At 36.1% G+C, this 24016-nt stretch overlaps 1 protein-coding gene across 1 annotated transcript in view; it reads right to left on the bottom strand.

Moving 5' to 3' along the window:
• Window positions 1-719: 719 nt before the first annotated feature.
• Window positions 720-24016, bottom strand: part of Hook1 (hook microtubule tethering protein 1) — a 44001-nt gene continuing 20704 nt past the window's right edge. The window contains exons 10-22 of the mRNA XM_028870301.2: window positions 23696-23836; window positions 22505-22706; window positions 21837-21947; window positions 18330-18417; window positions 18193-18253; window positions 13834-13974; window positions 12205-12298; window positions 10657-10691; window positions 10067-10149; window positions 9386-9486; window positions 6383-6484; window positions 4538-4606; window positions 720-3986 (exon numbers count right to left, since the gene is read on the bottom strand). Of these exons, the coding sequence (XP_028726134.1) occupies window positions 3816-3986; window positions 4538-4606; window positions 6383-6484; window positions 9386-9486; window positions 10067-10149; window positions 10657-10691; window positions 12205-12298; window positions 13834-13974; window positions 18193-18253; window positions 18330-18417; window positions 21837-21947; window positions 22505-22706; window positions 23696-23836 (1399 nt within the window). The 3' untranslated portion in view covers window positions 720-3815. The remainder of the gene's footprint in view (window positions 3987-4537; window positions 4607-6382; window positions 6485-9385; window positions 9487-10066; window positions 10150-10656; window positions 10692-12204; window positions 12299-13833; window positions 13975-18192; window positions 18254-18329; window positions 18418-21836; window positions 21948-22504; window positions 22707-23695; window positions 23837-24016) is intronic.

The following is a 24016-nucleotide window of genomic DNA, read 5'->3' as shown; positions in this document are numbered from 1 at the left end:
ATCAGTCAGCAACAGCAACAGAGCTGAACTTTCCCAAGATATGTTTCGAGAACATGGGACACCTGTGCTTTTCTACAACCCATTTTACAGATGACAAACAAAGGTTAGGCATGGCTAGCGTGATGGACACAGTATACAATATGAAGTGGCTTTACACAAGAGACTCCTAGGCTAGAAGTTCACAGCTGATGGGTTCAAATGTGATTTCTGGGACCCATTTTTTACTGTTCAGCTGTACCAAAGGGGCACATGAAGCTATGGGGTCACAGGGCTAGGGAGAAGAACATGCTTGTATTTTCCCTATGCAAGCTCAGTGCTATTCACATCCAGTCGGCCAGAACTTACATGGTTCTGCCTGCCACCTAGTCACAGGAGGTCCAACCCCCAAGGTAATGTAATAAGTTATTAATGAAGTAATTATATTAAGGAAATTATTAATAAAGGGATAATCCATGAATGGGTTTTGAGATTAGTCCTCAATATACCCAAAATTATATACCTAGAAATGTTCTGGAGTCCACATTAACAAAAGATATCTACATTCTAGTGGTACAACTGGAGTCAAAGGACACAAAAATATCACTTTTATACATCTTGTTCACACAAATAAAATGGACTGGAATTCATGCAATTTTGCTTACCAGTCTAAGTGGGTTTAGTCCTTTAGTAAAACAGGAAATAACCATGCACTTGTAGCCACTAAAAACACCACCAACAACTGATACAGAAGCAGAAGTTTATTTACTCAAAACATTTCACAATTATATTGACAATCATTTATTTAAAATAATATTCTAAATACTTACAAAAATAAATCAAGTATTGCGTCTATTTTTCAAGTGTGACAGTATTTGTCATAGAAAATAGAAAGGACCTTTTTATAAACTAAACACTGTACTGAGACTTCCTCAAATTCAATAAACTACACACTATTTCCTCTGATGATTTGTGCTTTATAAGTGTCCAAATTATTTCTGTGTAATAAACAAGATCATAATAAGACTGTATGTATAATGAGCCATATACATTTATTTTTACACAAAGTGACACTACTCTGGCCTAAACCACCATCATTCCCAAAGGCCAGATGTACATTACAAAAAAGTAGGTGTGTTTTTAAAGTGTTTAACATCTAGTCATCAACAATCTACCAGATCTTACTAAGGGATACTCTGCTAAAGGATGCTAGGCAAGGTATTTTTAACTTACATTAAATCATTAGTTTTAATCACGGGAAAAAAATAGAATAAACTTCAAATATTTCTCAATACATTAAGTTAATTTCCAAGATAAACCATTTGTCATAATTATATCCAAAAAGAGAAAGGAATATCAATCCAAGGACAACCACTTGAAATTCAAAATTGTTTCTAACTTTATAATCACTGGGACATAAATTTTTTTTGTCAATTCCATGTTTATACATTCAGTCCTCCCTTGTAACACATTTGTAGAATTATGGTTCCAGATGAAACATGTATACTTTATATCTGGCAGGCACCGATCTCACTGCATGAACCACATAGGGAAAGAATCACCCTGATCACTGCCTCAATTTCTGTGATTAGTCTCAATTGTATAGAACTTTACATAGTTTTGTATAAACATGTATCAAACGTTTGAAATTCTACTTAAAACTAGAAAAATCAGAAAATTTGCCTTTTCTTTAAGAAAAGAAAACTTATCCTTATGTCCTTATCGATGCTACATTAATTATTTAGAAATTTATGAGCAATTACACTAGAAACATTAATTTATTGAAGTACTTCTTTTACAGTAAGTTCCATTAAAAGAGAACTTGTAAAATCTCAATTATAAGCAAATACAAACACTAACATCAATATCTTCATTAACAAAAATATACCCAAATGCCACAATTTTTAGAAAATTTTAAATAGCATGCTAAAGTATTTTCCAAAGTCTTATTTCACTAAAATACACAGGCAAGCAGACACCATAAGAACATACCAAAATGCAAACCAACAGTTTAAATGCACAAAGCATCAAAATCTAAGAGGTAGTCAACAGAAGGAACCCTGATAAAACAAATATCCTGGCAGATGCCACTAATCTCAAAACCCCAAATCACTGTGAAATTCTTGTGTTGTTAAGTGGTTAAAAAAATCACTGGGCAAGGATTTAAAGGCAGTTATCTACATGAGTTAACACTTCAAATAGAACAATACTCATATTTACGAAGGACTAAGAATAAAGTGTAGACCACAGCTCTACAGCCTGCCAGCTTAATCTGGCTCACACCCATTTTGTTTACATATTAGCATCCCTCCTTTCATGCTGAAGGGAGTGGTGAGGAGCTGACCCATCAAGGATCATGCAGCCCACAAGCTCACTCCCTCACAGAATGCCTGCTAACATTCAGTGTATACACAATGCTGCGACATTTGTGTTGCTGCATTCTTGTCACCATCTGATTCTTCTCTAGATATGAGATGAATTATTCCCACTTATGTAGTCTAAGGATCAAAGAATTTCCCCAAGTTACCAAAACCAAGATCTACCGTGACACTGCATCACACCAGAACTCTCAACAATGATGGAAACATGGCTGCTAAGTGTTGGAAATGTGTCTGACACAAGAATGAACCACTTGTGGCTACATCAATCAATACTGATTTAACAACTAATATTCCAAAGTGTGACTTTAAAAAGTGACCCCAAATTAGAAAGTAACATCTCTGAAAAGAACAACCCTGGGCAGAAATGAACTGAATGCCACAAATCCAGCTCCAGAAACTCCTTAAGAGGTGAGCAGAAACCAAACTGGTCCTAAGCTGTTTCATCATTGTTTCTTTACAGTAATAAAGCAAAATTATACCCTTCTTTGAAAACAAAGGCCACAACAATTTCATGCTCAAAAGCATATGGATATTTCAACATGTATTCTTCTAGTTTGCTTTCCAACAGAAAGGTACCTCTTAGAAATACCAGTTTATTTCCCACCTTACCATTTCAGTCAAGCCCTCCAAAGTCTTCATTTACAGCAGTACATGTACAAACTGAGATACAACTCAGAGAAACTGCAAATGTCCAATATCAGTCGCTTTTATAGGACAAAGTCACTCCAACAGTAAAGTCTTCCACGCATTATCGTTTCCACAGCATGACAAAGGATCCTCTTGAGGACAGAACTAGCAAGTAGAGGAAAGCTTTGTACACACCAGGTCAAAGAAATTACTTTGCACAGTTCTTATCTACATGCCTTACTGGAGGCTGCTTCCCATAAAGCAAATCTAGATATATTACTAAATGACAAACTATGACTTTTCTAACTTAACTGACTTGCTGTTACAACTGAAAGCATAAAGCTGGAATATGCAGTTGCTTTCCCACACATGATGCCATCTCAAGACAAATATTTGTTTTATCATACTTCCAACTACTCAAAAGTGCTGCCCAGGGACAGAGCTGATTTTGCATTTGTTTTCAGAGTAAACTTAAATGTTAACTTGATATATTTTGACATAAAAATAGTTGGAATAGTAGGAATGTAGCCAGTTGGTAGCTGGCTTGACCTAAGTGCAAGTTTTGATCCCCAGCATTGTATCCACCGGATATGGTGGTACACAACTATTAATCCCAGCATGCAGGAAGTGAGGGAAGGACTGATCTTTCCCAAGGTCATCCTTGAATACGCTGTCAATTCAGTGCCAGTTTGGGGGATGGGAGACCCTATCTCAAAACAAAATCCAAACAAAACTAGCTGCTACCAAGCATCTTAACCTTTGTTTTCCATCTGGTAGTTTCTTGGGGTACAAAACATTTTGAGGCACTTCTGTTCGTGTTTGCTTTGCGGACTAGTCAGACGCTGCGGCTGGGACTTTAACAGAGAGATTTCTCCGGGTGCTGGTGATGTGCCGCTGCTGTGCTAAGAAGGACCGCGCAGGCGCCCCCGCACCAGCGTCTTTGCAAGCACCAGTGCCGCTCACAAGTCGAGACTCCATGCCCAGTTTCTGAAACGCCAGGCTCTGAGTAAAGAAATAGACAAGTAAGCAACATACGAAAGCAATGCAATTATTACAGCAATCCTAGCAGGCTAATGGTTTCCTGATCAGCAGAGAAAAAAATTAAGGATTCCAAAGCCGATTCTTCTATGTCTGACAACACCAGGAAGAAGACACTAAAATAACTACCTTTATTTTAATCCCCTAAATTTTAAACCATTAAAAACAGTGGGGCCTAAAACAACATGCCAGAGCAAAGTTTAATTGTAACAAGAAAAAATTCCAAAGCAATTTTGTATGTGTGTTAGAAGCACTGCTATACCAATTGGACAGACACATCACACAGAGGAGTTTAGCAAACATCTGGAAGGCGGCAGCTGGATATATCTATGGCCTCATGGACAAAGTATCTAGTTTAAGCTACTGGTTTTTCTGATGAGAGAAGGTATTTCTCTATTACTGGATCTCATAACACAACTGTACTGTATTAATATAAAACATATGTCCTTCTATTATTCTGGTCAAGGAAGTGATCAATAGAACTTAATCTTACTCATTGCTGAAACACAACATACCTTGTTATACCAGGCAGAAACAATGAGTTTTTCCTCATAATCACGGAATTTTGCTACTTTACATTCACTCTGAAAAAGAAAATAATGATTAAGACAATTAAAATATCAGAAATTGCCCCAAATTACTAAAAACCAAGTAATTTCTTTACTATATTACTGCTAGAAAAATGCATTCATGATGTACACAAATGAGTCAAAATAAAGGAGTGAATTATACAGAATACAATCAAAACATCTTTAGGAAAGACAATGAATGTGAGTAATCTTCCTTTTAGCAAAGTTACTTAGAAACAGCAACTAACTTACACACACACACACACACACACACCACTAAGAGATTGATTTCCTGTGCTACTAATTCCCATGTCTTGAGACAAAAGCAATTGGCTGAAATATCAACATGGTGCTGTACCTACAGAGGAGTTGAAACCAAGGAAAAAGAACTCAGTAAACAAAGTGTTAGGCTCCTCAACACAACCTTTTTCCTATTAATTCTTGGCAGCCTATTTATGAGACTAACAGTGGCTAGATGCATGCACCACTATGCGGACTGAAGTGCCTTTATTATTCTAATACAATCGTTCTGCAATTCTGATGAGCACCAGATATAGATGACACACATAAAAAAAAAACGTAATACTTAATGCATATATCTTCCCTGAGCAACATGCTCTCAGTGCAGAAAGTGCAGGACCAAACACCCAGAGAACACCCTTCTTTTTCTTCTTATGCACAAACCATGAATAACTAAAAAGTAAGCACCCATATGCTATGAGTTAATGGAGGCTTTTCCCTCAGAGTCCTCTAGGGAAAGGTACTATTTTGTTATTGCTCTTTTAGGATTTGAACATTAGCAATGGTGTTGTGTATTCTTCACTCACCTCCTCTGTGAAGTAAATTGTCAACACACTTGAAAAACTAAGATTTCAAAGATTATCCAGTCAAATATTATTTTGGACAAGCCCACACAAAGAATCAAACAAGAGAGGTGAGGACTAAGATAAGTTACCAATAAAGCTGCAAGCCCAGCCTCTGATTTACAAAATATTTAATGCTGGGGCTACAGAAATGAGACAGACTACTTCATTCTCAAGATGCTAGAAAACATGCTTCTGTTAATGCAAGAGGACTTCAGTGAACTGGGACTCTTCAGTGAACTGGGACTCTGGAACATGGTGCAAGCTCCTTTTGTGTAAATACAGAAAACATTTTAGAGGAAGAGAGTTGGACAATTGAATTAGAATGTGAAAATAACATTCCCTGTGCATTTTACAAACATGGCATGGTCTGAACAAATTCTAAGAGCAGGCTTACACCAGCCTGGTATATATATTCTAGATGCAGGAAAGAGAAGGTATTAAAAGTTTCAAGGGAAAATAATTCCATCACAGCTCATACTGACTTTGTTGGGAATCATACAAGGAAACAGTGTATGAACAGACTGTGTTTTAAGGTATGTGAAAAGAAATCAATCATAGTTCATGGGGAGATCAGAAAACACAGCTCAGCATGGCTTCTTTGTATGCATTTCAAAAACAGCACCTACTCTTACCACAGTGTTGAAAATAGTGGTCCTGTAAAACATTTGACCAAAGAAACTAACAAAGTAATTATGAAATCTAACACAAAGCTGTACAATGTCACATCCACCTGACTTCATAAAAATGATGTAAGTAGTAGTACAAAAATGCCTTCAATAGCTAAGAACTCAGGTTCTTAGCTTAGCAGGGTCACACCATGATTAGTAAAGGTTTTATGAAACCTCATCATGAATGGCAAATATGACAGAAGTGAATTCCCAGGCCTCCAGAGAGGGTGAGGAGGTGAGTGCTATGAAGGCTTTACCTCTAGAATCTCAATTCTTCTTTCTTTCTCCGCCAGCTGCTTTCTAAGTAACATTATTTCTGCTGATGCTGGATTTAATTTGGGATCTAAAGTTTTTATTACCTGTATAAAGAGAAAAGTCATGTCCACTTTGTCTTCAAAAGCATCAAAAATATAAGAACATGTTTATAAAAGTTATAACATAGATTATCCATGAAGTCACTAGGAGCTTATTTATAACTTAATTTAAAGAAAAAAATGGAAAAACAACACAAAAACAAACTCCTCTTGTCTATGTATTCAATGGCAGCTACTTAGCATTTTTGTTATTTAAACTTTGAGCACTGAAGTTTAATTGTTTAGCTTTTTAAAAGTAATTTATCAGTTTTATTTGGGGAGGTGACCTGGTCATGACTCCATACTCTACATAGAAGCCTTGTACTTTTTGATTGTTGAAAAGCAAAGGACAGCTGCAAAGAGACCTGGAATTGAAAGAGGGACTGTTGAAATAAATCAACCAACATACTTTAGGACTGCCTTAACTTTTAAAAAGTCAAAAAATATATTTGTCGAATAAAAATCAAAAATGCTTTAGAGTTTTGTTCCCACAGGAGATGAGAGGCTATGGATTCCTTCAGGGTTAATATGGATCAAGTTTGATGAGGCGAGACCTCCTGAATCTTGACAGGTGATATCTATCAGCAAAGGTTACTGCTGGTTTTCCCAGGACTTGGCCATTATCTCAAATTTTCTCCCTGGGACCTTAGAAATGCTTCCTCCACAAACAGCAGGAAGCAGTATGGAGAAAACTATGCCAACATTTCCAAGAGATTGGGGTGTGGGTGGTTTTGGTTATTTGATGGGTTATAGATGTTGGTTATCATTTAGGGGAATATACAATATTGATACGAATTTAAAGTTATTTTTGTTACACTGTATATATGGTTCTAATCTAATTGTTTAAAGGATTTTTGTATACCGATAAAAATTTAAGGTTATTTTTGTTACAACATATTGTATGTATGTTTCTATTTTTGTTTGAGGTATTATACCTATGCAGTTTGTTTAAAAATGTAAGGTAAAAATTCTAGTTTTTGAAAGCTGTTATTATAAACTATGTAGGATTACATAGTAGGAAACATAGGTTAGTGGTTAGTCTTCATAACAATCAAATTTGTAGATATGTTAGGTATGCTTCAAGATCATATAGATATATATTTTAGATTGACGGTCTTCAAACCATTCAAAAACCTACAGAATATGGCATTTAAAATGTTAACTTAGGGCTTTCCATGACAGTGAGACATATCTGCTCCTGGCAGCACAGTTTACTTCAGAGATGATGGGCATTAAAGAAACTCATTATGGAGTTTGCTTTCACCGTGGCAAGGTTATCCACTGGGCAAAGAAACTGTTCTTGCCTTTGACTGCTGATAATATGTTGTATAAACTGGACATGCAGGACCCACAGAAAAGTGACTGCTGAGCTTTGCCAAAATAAGGCATGATGGTCCTTCAGGGTTGCTGCTTCACAGAAGAAACTGCCACACATTCTGCAGGACACAGAGGAAAGTGACTGACAAATTTTTCCAATATAGGTGAGACAGTCTTTCAAATCTCCTGCCTCACTGAAAAGTCTACCAGCTACTATGGGCCTGTAGGCTAAAGATGGATGTACCAACGTTACAGAGAAACTTTGGGTGACTGTCCAGGAAGCCAAATGTCTCTGTTGTTAGATAATATTACATCTTCTAGATCTTTGATGGAGTTGAAGACTAGATAGTTATAGTTGCAGTTTTCCTTATTTATGATAGAAAGTAAATTATGTATAAACCTTTGGGGTTACTAAGATGGATGAATGGTAGAGTTCTTTCTCTGAATTTGTTAAATGTAAATGGACTGAATAATGTAAATTAATTCTTACTTGATAACTGATTTTTTGTATGTAGTTATACTATATTAAAGTTAAGACCTTTTTATTTAGAGAAAAAGGAGAAATGTGTAGAATATTACTGTAAGGTGTGTTACTTTTGTTTATGTTGCATTTATTTAACTCTATGAAGCTGTGTTACTTTGCCTATCTAAAACACCTGATGGTCTAATAAAGAACTGAATGGCCAATAGCAAGGCAGGATAAAGGATAGGCAGGGGTATCAGGCAGAGAGAATAGATGGAGAAATTTTGGAGAAAAGAAGGAGTCAGAGAAGGAGGAGGGCTCCAGGGGCCAGCCACTCAGCTACACAGCAAGTCATGGAGTAAGAGAATGGGAAAAGCCCAGAGGCAAAAGGTAGCAGGGATAATGTAAGTTAAGGAAAGCTGGCTATCAACAAATGAAGCTAAGGCCAGGCATTTGTAAGTAATAATGTGTGTGATTTATTTGGGAGCTGGGTGGAGAGCACCTCAAAAGAAAACAATACTAACAACATACTACTATTATTTTAAAGATGTACCGCCATGAAATTCCTTAATTTACTAAATAGAAAAGAATGTATTAATATTCTGAGGGAATATTTATATGTGATATTCATGACAATAAGACTATGAAAACAATATTTCACAAATATTTGAGCTAAACTATACAATAAGTAAAAGAAATAATTTAGTCTGATGAGTATCAGGATAGAGTTTAAGTCTCTAAAGTATAAAATAAAGCCAATTTGGTACATTCCAAGAGACTGTCTCCATAAAAAGGTAAACAATTTCATTCATTTTGCTAACACTCTAGTAAATTATATTCTCAGTGAACATGCTGAGACCTTAACACATAAGTCTAAATTTGTTGTTCTAAAAATAAAAGACTTTATATCATAGTAATCACTTTCTTTCCCTAAGGTCATATTTATCTGACACTCAGTCAGACTGAGTGTACAAGACTCACATTGAAGATGGCAGAAACCTGACAGGCAAGGCAAGGCAGAGATGAACAAAGTGACTAGGTTCAGACACAGACCTGCAGTACAATCAGAACTAGGGATGACTAGAAAATGGGATACAAGGAATCAGCTGAACAGGTGGGTCACTCACATTTCTGGCTTTCTCTAAGTACATTTTATATCTCTCCTCCATTGCTTTCATGTCTTCATCCTTCTTCTGAAGAGCAGCTTCAAGCTCACTGATCTTTTGGACTATTTGTGAAAAAAAATTAAACCAATTATCACATGTTCAAATCACTTGATCCTCACACAAAAATTGTATTTATCGAACTTATTTTCCAATGACTGCTAAGAGAGCTTCCAAGAAAAAGCCTCTAATTTCTTCTTAGTGATTTAGTCTTATCTAAAACTTCTGAACTACAAGTAATGTATCCTCAATCACTGTCTATAATCTAAATGTTTCTACCTTTCTAACAAACATTAAGAATGTGAAATATACTGTTCAATGTAATCAAAACTACAAGGAAAGAAAATAAGACATTATTGTTTTGAAGTTCATTTTAACCCATCTTGAAATTATTTTACTTAGATTCTACAGTATTAACTTGATTAGAATTTACAATGTTTGATACTCCTTTATATCAATCAGTTCATCTTATTAAAATTTTTTTTGCTTTAAAATTATATATACAAATGAATTTAGCATTAAAAATTAGCATGGTTCTTATGCAATATGCACACTACATACTGTGTAAAGATGGATCTATTTTCTTATCTGCTTCACTAGAAGGGCAGATCCTGAGCAGTGTGTCCAGATTTTACACAAACTTACCGTTCTGACTTATATCTGGCTGAAGGTCTTCAATGAGCTCCTGTTTCTTCTGTAATTCTTCATGGACTTCTGTTAGTTTTTCCCTAAGTAGTGGAGAGAGCATGGAGCTTGGTGTCAAACAGACCTAAGAATGAAAACTAGTCTTTGCCACAATAATGTTTGGACTTTGGGTAAGAATCAATCTAATCTTTAGTTTCCCACAGGTAAAGTGGGAACCTATTTACCTAACTACAGGGTCTGCTTAGTAGATGTTAATGCACCTGACATGGTACATTCCAAAGCCTTTGCATTTTCCTTAAGCACCTACACTTACACAACTGAAAGGAAATGCTTTATAGGATTAGCAGCCACAACATCAAATTAGTTGGCTAATGTCTGCTTAGTTAAATCTGTCAGATGATGTTAGCTGTTTAAAGATGTAGGAGTTGGGCTGGCTGCTAGGCATGAGCAGATGAACATGTTTTCTCTTGCTCTTGGTAGCAGTGGTGAGTAGTCTGGGCCTGTGCTTTCATTCACCAAGTCAGAAAAGGACATTTTCCAGAAGCTTCTATAACCCTTCCCCTTTGAAATGAAACATCAGTTTTACTTACATATGAGCTTCCAACTTCTGCTTTAGTTTGCTGGACTATAAAATTAAAAATAGTTGCTGTTAAGATGACTCACTTGGGAAGGGTAAATTTCCCAAACATCTAAATCTCTTCACCTCTTTTAAAGGTATATTATGTAAAAATAGACTTCAAAACATGTACTTGTAATAGCACAGTTTCTAATACCTAAAATTTTAGGTATATTTTCTACATCAAAAGGAAATAAGAATGGGAAATGAAGCAATGAACAGTAACAAAAAAGTCTGCTTATTTTTGAACATAATAAAAATTAAACTTGAACTTGAAGAAAAGTAGCAAATCCAAGCTGAATATGATATATTGAGGAGTATCAAACATTTCAGTATCTAATTAACAACTACTGAAAATACAGATCTTAACATTTATCTTATAAAACTATCATTGTAAATGAAAGCACTTTAATATCAACATTAAAATGAGGCAACTGGATTTTTCTCAAAAACAAATTTAAAATATCAAGTTTCCTCTTTTAAAGGTAGTACTTTTAGCCATAATAGCAGTTCCGCATCAATTAGGTACCTGTAAAACTCTGATAATGTGGACATCAACACATTAAAAACAAAAGGTGAAGGAATTAACAATCTTCAAAACACTGCAACCCAAAATGTTGTCCCCCAAAAAGGTGCCATTTTAAAAGTATTCCCAAAGTGGCTTAGTGATATCTGTATTAGAGAGGATACAATACCGTATATATGCACATATGAGATGCCGCCATGCATGAGATGACTTCTATGTTCCAAGCCCCCAGGGAAAAAAGAGAAAACCATATAAAGTATACAAAAGACAGAAGGGAAATTCACCCCTTTCAACCTGCCTTTCTACCTCTCCTTACTTTACAGCTTCCTCCCCCACCAGTATTTTCTATCAACTGGTATCTGCTAACACATCCAGATCTACCTTTTCTTTTAATCAACTACATCTCTCTCAATTTTTTTCTTCCCCAAATATACAGGTAAAGTATGGGAAAAATGCTAGGTATGTCAAAAATTCAGATTAAATCTATCTCTTTTCAAGTCTTCCCATCTCAGCCCACACTGTCTAAAATGGTTTGAGATGAAAGTAGGGGAAGCACTAGGGGTGATGTCTTCAAAACTGTCAATGTCCTTCACACTCGTCATGGTTTCTTCAATGATCTGTCAGTTGAAACTACTTGTTTCCTATTAGGAAGCTTTTTCAATTCTGAGTGCTGATTATTCTCATTTCACTTTTTCTTCAGGACAAGCTTGACAAAAATCCCAGTAGGCTTGTTCGGCCTCAAAGCATCACTCTCTGAGTCAAGACTTAGAGAACTTAAGTATAGGTGCCAAGCAGGACAGATAGAAATCACCTTACGATATATGTGAGCAATCTAAAAGACTTCAAGTTGGCAAAAATCACTGCATCTGTTATGCAGATATATACGGTATTTGAAGGTACCGTTAACAAAAAGGGTACCATTTCAAATGAAGAGAAGTAGGTAGTGGAAACTATTAGAGAATACACATAGAGCAAGTTAAGGATTCTGTTACTTACACTTTCGCCTTCAGTCTTGGAGCCCTGTTCTTGTAACGATTTCTGGAGGTCCTCAATTTGCTGCTGCAATTCTCCAATGCGCTCCTTGCTCAATCTATTGTGACATGAGTTGGTATTTATTTACTCATATTTGAAGATAAAACAGTTAGGGGGTCTATAAAAGTGCATTCATGCAATTTAATACAAGTGCTAGTATAAATAAGTGCAAGGCAATTATCTGTGAAAAGCACAATAGGGAGAACAGGATGTCACTTCTGTGGAAATAACTTAAAAAGAACTTTTCCTCTCTTAAAGCATGTACGTGCAATACTGAATGTAGTCACGTCTATCATTCTCTATCAGCTCACCAAAAGCTGAAACCTAGTATTTCTAGGGTTAGCAAGATAGTAATAGTCAAGTCTCTTCAGAAAAGTCAAATGTACCCTATTTTACTCACAGAAAACAAGGTTCAAGTGTTTGAAACCCCAGTGGTCTGGTAAAAGCTGGATAAACAAATCCAGCTGCACCCATCTCTACACTGAGTATCTTCTTAATGAGGTAAGTTAGAAGACACTCAGCAGTCAGGTCAGTAGACACTTTCACTGTGGAATTCAGAGCTTAGAAGCCATCTAACTTCACTAAGTTTCTGACCCTCTCCATCTCCACCTCCTTATCCATAAAAAAGGTGACCACAGTCACTAATTCAGAGTGAGGATTTACTGAACTTGTCTGCAAAAGTACTTGTATGTAACTATTATTTATGAGAGTGGAGAGATAGCTCAGCACAGGACACTTGCTTGCCTGTCATTTAGGAAGCCCTGGCTTCAGTTTCCAACAGTGAAAAAACAAGATTGAAGCATAGAAGGAAGGGCATTATGGAAGATTCTGACAGGAAAGTCATAGAAGTCAGATATAAGTATTGTTTAGATGATAAAAAGTTTAAGGCACTTGAGTGGAACCAGGAAAGCACACCGCTTGCTGCAAATACATTAACCAGCTTCTTCCTGTGTCTATAGCTGAATAGTCTGAATTTAAGTAACTTGCCAAGAAACAGTGACTGAGTTAAGCAAATGGAATTCTAATTGACCACACAAAAAGGCCCATGTTTAAATACCACATCATTTCCATTCTCATGTATTACTCTATGACTAAAATGTAAATTTCCATGTCCAAGATTGTATTTTTAAAATATAGATAAATTTTTGAAAAATTTTAGCTCACCAATATAAATCTCAGTAAAACATTTTACTCTATTTAAAAAGGTAACTTTTGATCTGTGGTAGGTATTACTTCATAGAATATTATTGAAATAAAAAAAACTTGCATTTAAGAATTTTAAAAACTTGACTATAGAATCTGTGTCTTATCTACACACCAACTGCAGTAGCCGCTAAACCACTATTTTCTTTTGGTTGTGAGGATATCTAGTGAGCATCATGAATAAGTATCCTGGCTAGCTAAGTCTATTAAAATGAACACATTATTCTATATTTTATGATAATATCACTGAACTAAATCCTTTGAATTCTTCATAGAGTAAGGACTAGAGTGGTGAGAAACACCTGCTTGGCAATACCATCTCTTCAGGCCATAGTGCTGTTTCCTACTTCTAGGTAACTGAGTCACTTGACTCCTAATGGCAACAATCACCTTTGTTCAGTTTCCAACTCGTTCATCTTGCGGTGCTTCTGCTCCAGCTGCTCCTGCAGCTGCTCAATGCGTTCATTCTCCGTCCCTTCCTGCTGCAGGCGAAGCATTTTGTTTTCATGCTGCAGTCGAATGAACACCTCTCTAATGTTGAAAAGCATTTTTTTTTAATTTTTAAAATAACATTTACAATATATTTTCAAATTGTTGCTACATTTATATACTTAGTTTGTTTGTATAAGTATGTATATGTGTTTGTGCACACATGTTCCATGGTATTCATGTAAAGATCAGAGGGCAACTTGCGGAGTCAGTTCACTCCTTCACCACGTGGATCCAGGAATAGAATGCAGGGAGCTAGGGTTGGCAGAAAGTACCTTAACCCTCTGAGCAATCTCACTGGAACCACCATATTATTTTAAGGGAATTCCTATCTACTCAATAGCTCTAATTTTAAAACAGGATAAAAACTCCTCAAAGTTTCAAAGAAGCACTGTATGCCTTGCAAGGTCACACCTCAAAAGTTAAAGGTAACAGTATATGATCATGAGCAACACCATTAAACAATTATGCAAATCCCTCGATAATACGACTTCACTTTTAAATTTTAGCAACTTCAGGAAAAGTATATTCTTAGGATGCATATGATAAAACACAAGCAAATGTAAAAAAACAGTTTGCCTAAAAATCTTAATACATTTTTATGATCATTAGTCTCACTATACATATTAAGAAAAACTTTTGTGTATATGTATCACATTGTCACTATCATTTATCAGTTGAAGGACATTTTGTTGTTTTTATTTCTTTGCTATTTTTGTGATGTTGAGCCTACTGGGCATATGCCAAGGAGTGATTTATTTTTAACTTTATGAGATTATTTGGTTGTAAAGAAAAATGGAATCATGAAATCAGCAGGTAAAGAGTTGAAAGAAGAAAATATTTGGAGGTGACCCAGATCCTGAAATATAAATGCTCCATTTTTCTTATTTGTCCTTCCAGCTCTGAATGTTCAGGAGTTAGGTATCTACCTGGATTAACCACAGAACCCTGAAAAGTCTCTAGAGATGGGAAGAGTGAATAATGGGTGCTATGAAGTAATAAATGGGAAAAATGGGGAGGAAAGTAAGTTGAGAGGGCTCAAATAGTACAGTCCCAAGGGGGGGCAGTAAACAGAAAGGATGTTTTTGGGTGGGAGAATCATTTATGTTCATCTAAAGTTATGTATAACTGTGTGTGGGGCATGTATTTTTTTTTAAATGAAGTTATGCCACTTACTGTGATTATGCTTTCCCCAAGAACCAAAGAGCAAGAAAACCCCAGTGTAGGTATAAGAAACTCCTTTCTAGTTGTTGGCTAGAGGCATCTAAGGGACTCCTAAAACAATATAGGCTGTTGCTGTTGCACTTGGTTGCCTCTCAGAGGTTGAAGCTAAGTCCCTGTTGTGGAAGACACCAGGCACTTATAAGAATCCAACAGAATCTGACCTGGAAGTCTCCTCCATGAGGAGTAGATTTTACAGTACTTGAAGATGCTAAAAAAGCTGCCAAGGAAGAAAAGTAATCAGTAGTCCTACCCAGCTATGGTGCTTACAGACTACAATGACCAGCACAACCAGACAACCCAAAAGATACAATATTGGCACTTACATCTTGGTAATTGGACTTGAGGCCTAATCAATAGAATCTACTAGTGCTACTACTTCCCCAAATCAGTATATAATCTTTAACTGCATTCTTTTTTTTTTTTTTTCATTTTTAGATAGGGTCTCACTATGTATGATTGGCCTAGAACTCAAGAGATCTGCCTACCTCTGCCTCAAAGCACTGGGATTAAAAGCATGTGTCACTATGCTCAGCTTTAAAATGTATTTTTAATACTTATTCTTATACCCACAGATAAGTGTACCTCTTGCCCCTCAACCAAGAAACTTCTTTTTGCTGCTGCAGGAGACCATTACAGGAATCCAGAACTGGTCAAAATGCTAAGAACAATTGACTGTGGGGTGCTCAGCATCAACTCATACATCTACAACACAATCCTAAATCTAAGCCCCTGGAACATGGCAGAAAAGAGGGTGGGAAGATTGCAAGAGACAGAGGACTGTGGTGGTATTGTATTCCCCAATGTTCCCCAATAAACTTATCTGGGGTCAGAGAACAGAACGGCCACTAGATACAGAGGCTAGAAAATGGTGGCACACACGTCTTTAATGCTAGCATTCCAGAGGCAGAAATCCGTCTGGATCTTTGTGAGTTCAAGGTCACATTGGAAACAGCCAGGCATGGTGACACAGGCCTTTAATCCCAGAAAGTGAGCCTTTAATCCCAGGAAGTGAGGGCAGAAAGCAGAAAGGTATATAAGGCTTGAAAACCAGGAACTAGAATCATTTGGTTGGTTAAGCTTTTAGGCTTTTGAGCAGCACAGTTCAGCTGAGATCCATTTGGATGAGGACTCAGAAGCTTCCAGTCTGAGGAAACAGAATCAGCTGAGGAATTGGCAAGGTGAAGTGGCTGTGGCTTGTTCTGCTTCTCTGATCTTCCAATATTCACCCCAATACCGGCTCCAGGTTTGATTTTATTAATAAGACTCTAAGATTCATGCTACAGAGGACCAAGATATATCTGTTGAGAAATTTATCTTTTATATATGACAGGGAAACTGCATGCATGAGTTCTCAACTTTATGGCTGCCTAAAGAAGACCTGAGCAATGACAGCATGAGCTGGATGGGGAAATCTCACAAGATGTAGATGATAACAGGCAATTAAAGGCCGCTGAGAGAAAATCAGTCTTCTCCAGGAATGAACCCCTAACTGGTTATCCAATCCCAAATAGTCAGGTCCCAAAACACATATCAGCAACATTAAATGGACTCAGCAGGTAAGATTTATTTGGTTGCTTAATATTATTATATGTAACAATGATAACTAAAGAGAGGTAATGAGTGAGGAGGGTATACAAAGGGGCTAGAGACAGGGAATGGTGTAAATACAGTACACGTATGATATTTTTAAAAATTATTAATGGTTTATATAAAGGTCTTAAGGTATTTTTCATATTGAGATTCAATGCAATTTTCATTCTGATATTAAATAGGAAATTTACAATTTTTCCCTTTTCCAAATCTCATACTCCCAAAGCAACTACTTTCAACAAATTCAAATTTTGTTTTAAATGGCCAAAGTATCACTCTAAAAATTAAGCTCTGTAGCCATTTAAAAACTGATTTTAGCATGATTGACTCAACAACAATGAAAATGACTCTCATTTTATATAACTACTCAGAGGTTTGTTAATGATATTGCTTTTTGTCTTCTTATAATTTTATAACTTGAAATGAGTTACTTAACTTCTAAAGTAAAGTAACTTTTGTTATATGATTTTCAGGCAGTAAGCTTCTTCTTTAATGACAAAGCAGATGACCTTACAGCCTAGTAAGAAAATTCAGGTTATATTAGAATGTTAGTTTGTGGGATTTTGCTTCTGATGTAATTTTAAACTGTTGTGCTAGCAATTATGGTCTGTCTATAAAGTTTAAATGTGTCAAAGAGAATTCCATATTATTTGTCTATATTATTCTGAGAAAAAGATTTGAGTTCCAAAAGGCCATCAACTGTAAGACTCTATGTTTTTGAAATATTAATAAAAGGCAACTAGTACTGGTCATCTAGGGGTGAGATCTTGGGAGAGGGGCATGAATGGGGAACAACTGCTACTGGATATATAGGTCATGTGGTTGTAATGACAGATGGTTCTAAAATCAGATAATAATGGTGATGGTCACATTGTGACCGTGACAACTCTATGAGTATAGTGAGAAATATCCACCTATTATTTAAGTGAATGAATTATATCTTAATGAAACTAAAAAAAGGATAATCTGAGTTTTAATAAATAAAATCTGACTTGTGCCAAGTACTAATAATATTTTATAACTAGACAGGTAAAATGCCTAGAAGTAAATCACCATAAACCACCAGGATAAAAGACAGACTAAGGGGGAATGTCTACATTTGTTAATTTTACCACTGTTACCGACAATTCTTCTATTTTATTTTACTCACATGGATTTGAATGTCATACATTAAGAGTTTCCAGAGTTAAAAAAATAGAAAAATTATTTCAATACAGTACAGGCCTCATCATAAACACTAGACTGTTACTCTGCCAGTTTGTAAAATTTTACTTTTGACAATTTTTTAAATTGCTGGAGTAAAAACAATTAAGAAAGTTTTCAGCTCTATCATAATAAACTTATTAAATAATAAATTTTTTAATTAAAGTACATGAAAAAAAGATAGACTAAAACCAACTGGCATTTGTACTATTAGGTATAGGTTATCAGTCAGTATGAATTTACCTGTATTCCACTGGCATGATCTCAGCAGCGAGGTTCTCATAACTTTTTGTAGTAGATGCATCTAAGCAACAGACATCAATTAGTTGTCATCAGTATTTCAATCATTAGAAAAACAAACTTACATCTGCCCAACTCACCAGCTTGATTTAGGTGATCTTGCTGTGCCTGTGAGCACCGTAGCTCCTCATTCGTTTCTTTCAGAGTGTCACGCTGTTCTATCAGTCTCTAAAAAAGAATTGTTCTATCAGCAGTTATAACCCCCACAACAATGAGTAGACAGCAACTGTGTGTGCACACAAATGTGCATGTGTGTGTGTGTGTATGCATGCACGCCTTCCACACATCAAATTCAGGGTCCAGGGATCAAATTCAGGTTGTCAGTTTTGACACCAGGAACTTTTATCTACTGAGCCACCTAGCCTGCCCAGAATTCATTTTCTGATTTGAAAACTTGACTGAAAACTATAATGATCATGACTGACAGAGGGGTACTAACACAGGGGCTAGACAGATAGTCAAAGTAAGAGAGCCAAAAGGCAAGATCTATGCTCTTACATTTCTGGTCAAGTATGTATTTCTTTTTAATTAGTAGGGTCTTTTGTGGGTAGTGGGTAGTTTTAGATTTATTAGAAAAATGAACAGGACACCCCAAGTTTCTATGCATTCCCTCATCTCTCCTCCACTACCAGTTCTGTATTTCTAACACCTTGCACTGTTGTGACCAATGTGCCAGTGTGAGTACATTATTGTTAATGCATCCCAATGTGTAGGCTTTGCCCTTTCTGTTATACATCCTATGCTATGTATGCACCATAACAGAATCATGGTCCTCTGCCTTGTATAACTAGAGTGACAAGACAGTTTCAATGAAGAAAGAACAGTCTTTAAACATGATGCCGGGGCAGCAGACAGCAGCCTACAAGTGAATAAGTTGGATACTATTCACATCATATACAAAATGGAACACAGACTACATATAAGAATCGGACTCTAAAACCTGCAAAACAACACAAAGAAGTAAATCAAAACCAAGAAAAACAGACAACTGTGACTTAAAACAGGAAACTTTTGCTGAAAACAGGACTACTGTGAACATGAGAAGATAACACAGAATCAGAGAAAACATTCAAGAAGTAGTTATCTAAGAAAGGATTTGCATCCAGTATATATATATATATATATATATATATAGATAGATAATAATAGATAGATAGATAGATAGATAGATAGATAGATATATAAAATCCTCATACTAAAAAAGCAAATAATTGAAGTGAAACATGGGAAGGATCTTAAGAGCCATAAAGTACACATACTTGTTCAATGACCTTAGTTATTACAGAAATGCAAGTAAAAATTCACATTCACTAGGACAGCTAAAATAAACCACAATGTCAGGAAAGTGTTGGCAAGGACACAGAAAAGAGATTAAATATACTTATGATAAGGCACTATGTCACCTTTCTTAGTATGCACTCCAGAGGAATAAAAACCACCCACATAAAAATGTGTGAATAAACCAGCAGCAATATTCATAATAGCCCAAAGTGGGATGAGTCCCAATGTCCACACACTGATGACCAGACAAATGAAGCAATGGGAATCATTTACCAATAGACAGTATACCATAGGAAGCTTGAGAGAAAATATGGGTGACCTTGAACAAGATAATCACAAGACCTAGTCATGTCACTGCATGCTTCAGACAGGCCAGCAAAATGCAGAGACAGCAAGTCCATAAACAGTTGCTGAGACTGATGGAAAGGAGACCAGACTGCATGCTACCTGCTAATGAAAAGAATTTCTTTTTGGAAGTACAGTATTCTCAAACTTGATTACAGTAATGATGGCTCAATTCTATGGATACACATTAAAAGCCTTGTATGATGGTTTTAATTTTCAACTCCACTGAACTGAAAAATGCCAAGAATATCAGCAAAACACCACTATGAGGTTGGCAGGGTGGCACTTCAGAGATGATTCGATCATGAGGATTCTAAACTGATGAATGGATTAATTCTTAGTCGATTCACAAGATGACAGTGTTAGATGGTAAAGAATCAAAACTGGACTTAGTGGGAGGAAACAGATGTCATTGAGTCATATCCTTGGGAACCTCCTGTAGTCTTCTCTCTGCCCATCATCTACCATGAGCTAACAGTCTCTTCTTCCAAAGTATCACTGCTTCTATGGTGTTTCCCCCTACTACAGGCCTGCCAAAAGAACAGGCCATTATGAATAAAGCTTCAGTAACTGGTAAGCTAAAATCATCTTTCCTGTCATACATAAATGCCAGACATCCTGTCGTAGCAATATGATTGCTAAATGACACCCATGGAACAGTATACTTTACAGAAAATGGACATGGTATGTTCATAGATACTAATAAAGCTGTTGATGATCCTTGCTTTAAGGTGACTGGATGAAAATTTAGAGTTAGACAACATGCACTAAGACTGAGGACCCGTGACTATGACTTCATTATCTCTCCTGGCAAAAGCTAACAGGACTGAATAAAGAATGTGTGAACATGGGAGACTATGCATTCTGTTATGTGCTGTCTTCAATTTCTATCATCAATGTTTTCTAACTTTCATGCAGAGGTCTTATACTTTTCTTGGTCAAACTGATTACTAAGAATTGCTGTGGGATATCTTTCTGTATGCTGCGAATATATGTTGTTCTAATTGGTTGATAAATAAAGATGCACTGGCCTATGGCAAGGCAGCTTAGAGGTAACATGGAACATGTGGCAAAACCTAGATGAATAGAAATGGGTTAATTTAAGTTATAAGAGTTAGCTAGCAAGAGGCCTGCCATAGACTATACAGTTTGTATATAAGCCTCTCTGTCTTTACTAGGGTCTGAGTAGCTGCAGGACCAGACAGGACAAAGGAAAACTTCCAGCTACAAAGAAATGTATTTATTTTGTAGCTATTGTCACTGTGCATAAAACAGCTACTAAGTTTGTGTGCTGATTTTGTCCTACAACTTTACTAAATTTATCAATTCTAATTCTTCTTTAGTACTCTATATGAGAATCATACAGTATTTCTAAAATGTCTAAACCACCCCAAATTATAAAGATTCAGTGCAGTTACCATGGAAGAATTGATAATAACATTTTCATAAAAGAATGACTGGGGAAAAGCTTTAACGCTTATGCACAAGAGATCCCGAATAGTTGTGGCAATCCTGAACCAAGCAAACAATGGGGGCATCACAGAACTTGATATCAAAGTGTACTGCAAAGAGCAGCAACCAGAACCAGAGTACTGGTAAAAACAGATGAACTGACTGATGAAACAGAACATGAATACCATAAATAAATCCAGGCCTTTATAGTCAAATGATCCTCCATCAAAAGGACAAAAACTTAACATACTGGAGAAAAAAAATGCCTTTTCAATTACTGTTGCCCCCCCCCAAAAAAAACAAGCCATATCTCTCATTGTGTATTGATACAGCAACTAAAAATGGACCAAAGACTTAAACATAAGGTATTAAACTAGGAAATCACTAGGAAAAAAAAATATGCTTAGGATTCAGGTTAGTGGTTAGGGGTTAAGGATTAGGATTAGGGCAATTCAAAGCTACAAAAAAAAAAAAAAAGACATTTTTTTTAAACAAACATTTATGATCACCTCTTTTTCCTTGAGTAAAGCTTCATGTTTTTCTTCAAGCCGTTTCATCTCAAATGCTAGTGTATCTGCCCTTTTAGACTCAGAGGAAAGCTTAGTGTGAAGGTCCTGAACCTTTGGGCAGGAAAAAAAAAAAAAGGAAAATAGTTCATGAGACTCATCAACTTTCAGGGTTGAATAAATGAACAAGGTGAATTGGAAACAGACATTTTAATTCTAAGTTATTTGGAAAAGCAGAACATCAAAAAAAAAAAAAAGAATTACAAAAAAACTCAACAAATTAAGACTAAAATAAGTCAAAATATTTAAAAGTAGGCTTTATTTTAATAATTTTCAAGGTTGTTTGGTAAATGGCACAACAGAGTATTTGAAGGTGGAGCTACGTTCTCTATCATTGCCTAGGCATTTGTCCAATTCCCCAGACACTGACAAACACTAAAGGCTCAACAGGAAAAACTGAAGAGCTCAGAAGGCAGTACAAAGGTGAAGGATGTAGGTGAGTCAGATTCTGTAACTGTCCCCTAAACTACAACTGCAGAAAGAAGAAATTCATCAGGAGCACACAACTTACTACACTCGATACTTCACTTCTGCATCACTCTGGGAAATAAAAATGAAATCACAACACTGAACTCTTAATTTCATCAATGAGATATTCAGACATCACTCACCTGGCGCTTATAGGTCTCCAGCTGCGCACGTGCTGCATTGGCCTTCTTCAGCTCCTCTTCCAAGCTCACGGTGTTGTGCATATACATCATATTTGTCTCCTGTAAAGATTTCACCTGCTTACGGAGGTCATTTAGATCCTGTAGCTTCTGACGATACACTTCCACTGCCGACTCCAGTTTATTTGCTTTGTCTGAGGTAGCCCTGCATTAATAAAATGTGTATGCACACATTTTTTAGCTGCAAAATGAATACTCTAAACAATAACCAAAACATAAGCCTAAATCCATTTCAAGTTCATTATTTTTGTGGTAAAGTCAGCAACTATTAAAATCCTTTAGATTTGACAGATTGACAGACTTTTAGCACAATATATCAAAATGCATGATTTGGTACACATGACTAAGTAATTCTGAGCTATCTAGTTCCCAGGAAAACCACCTATATTGTTTAGAAAAGTTGTATATGCTTATAAAGTTGATTCAATTGACAAATTTGTCTCTGGAAAAGCACTTTTCTTTAGAACTCCATTTATCTGACCAACTGTGCTAAAGCAAAAATGAACTGAAAAAAATTAAATCACTTCAATAGCACACATAGGTCCAAATTAATAGCTATAATGATTTCTTTTCAAATGGGTATTTAAAACAGACAAAATTAAAAAAAAAAATCACATAAAAATACTAACTTTAGCCCAGTGGCTGAAGGTACTCCTGAGCAAGCCTGACACCTGAGTTCAGTCACCAAAACCCACATGAGGGAGGAGAGCCAACTCCCACAAGGTGTCCTCAGGCTCCCACAACATGATGCATACTCTCAAAATCATAGTGGCAGCTAAGCATACATTTTATATCCCAGATAATCCTACCTGAAAGAAATGCTAGAATTCTTACCTATGCTGAGTTTCCCAAAACGCAGTAATGCATACGAAATCAGTGACATGTATTATTGACAAAATTCTAAGAAAATATTATCATTTTGGGTTTCTGGGTTCTGATGTGAAACTGTCCTAACAAGAACTGAACATTATATCTTTAAATGAAAGTCTAACTAATGAGCACAGAAGGTGACCAGAAGTCTAAGTAAAAAGTGATCAATCCACAGGGATATTAAGAGATCTGGTAAGACTGGAAATCACTCAAGTTATCTAAACAAAAGCTGGGAAGTGGCATGAGGACCCGGACAGGCCATACCTAAGAACATCTATCTCATCTTTCAGGGCTCTCGTTTCCTCAGCAAGGCTCGTCAGCTCATCGTTTCTGTGCTGAAATTCAATCAGCTGCTTTTCAAGTTCCTCACAGTGAACACGGTAATCATCTTTGGCAGCTTCAAGCCTTAAAAGAAAATAAATATTTTTAATATAGTTTCCATCCTCTATCTCCTCATTGAGATTTGAAGTGAATATGACATACTTAAATTCCACCTTCAGAAGAGGGAAAATTAAAGTAACTCTTAGCCATTAATATTGAAACACAAATGAAAGGTACATAATGTTGTGAGTTTTCACTTTACCT

The sequence above is a fragment of the Peromyscus leucopus genome, chromosome 2, assembly GCF_004664715.2.
Source record: "Peromyscus leucopus breed LL Stock chromosome 2, UCI_PerLeu_2.1, whole genome shotgun sequence".
Classification (NCBI taxonomy): Eukaryota; Metazoa; Chordata; class Mammalia; order Rodentia; family Cricetidae; genus Peromyscus; species Peromyscus leucopus.
The sequence above is the reverse complement of the archived record's forward strand: the minus strand, read 5'-3'. Positions and strand labels throughout refer to the sequence as shown.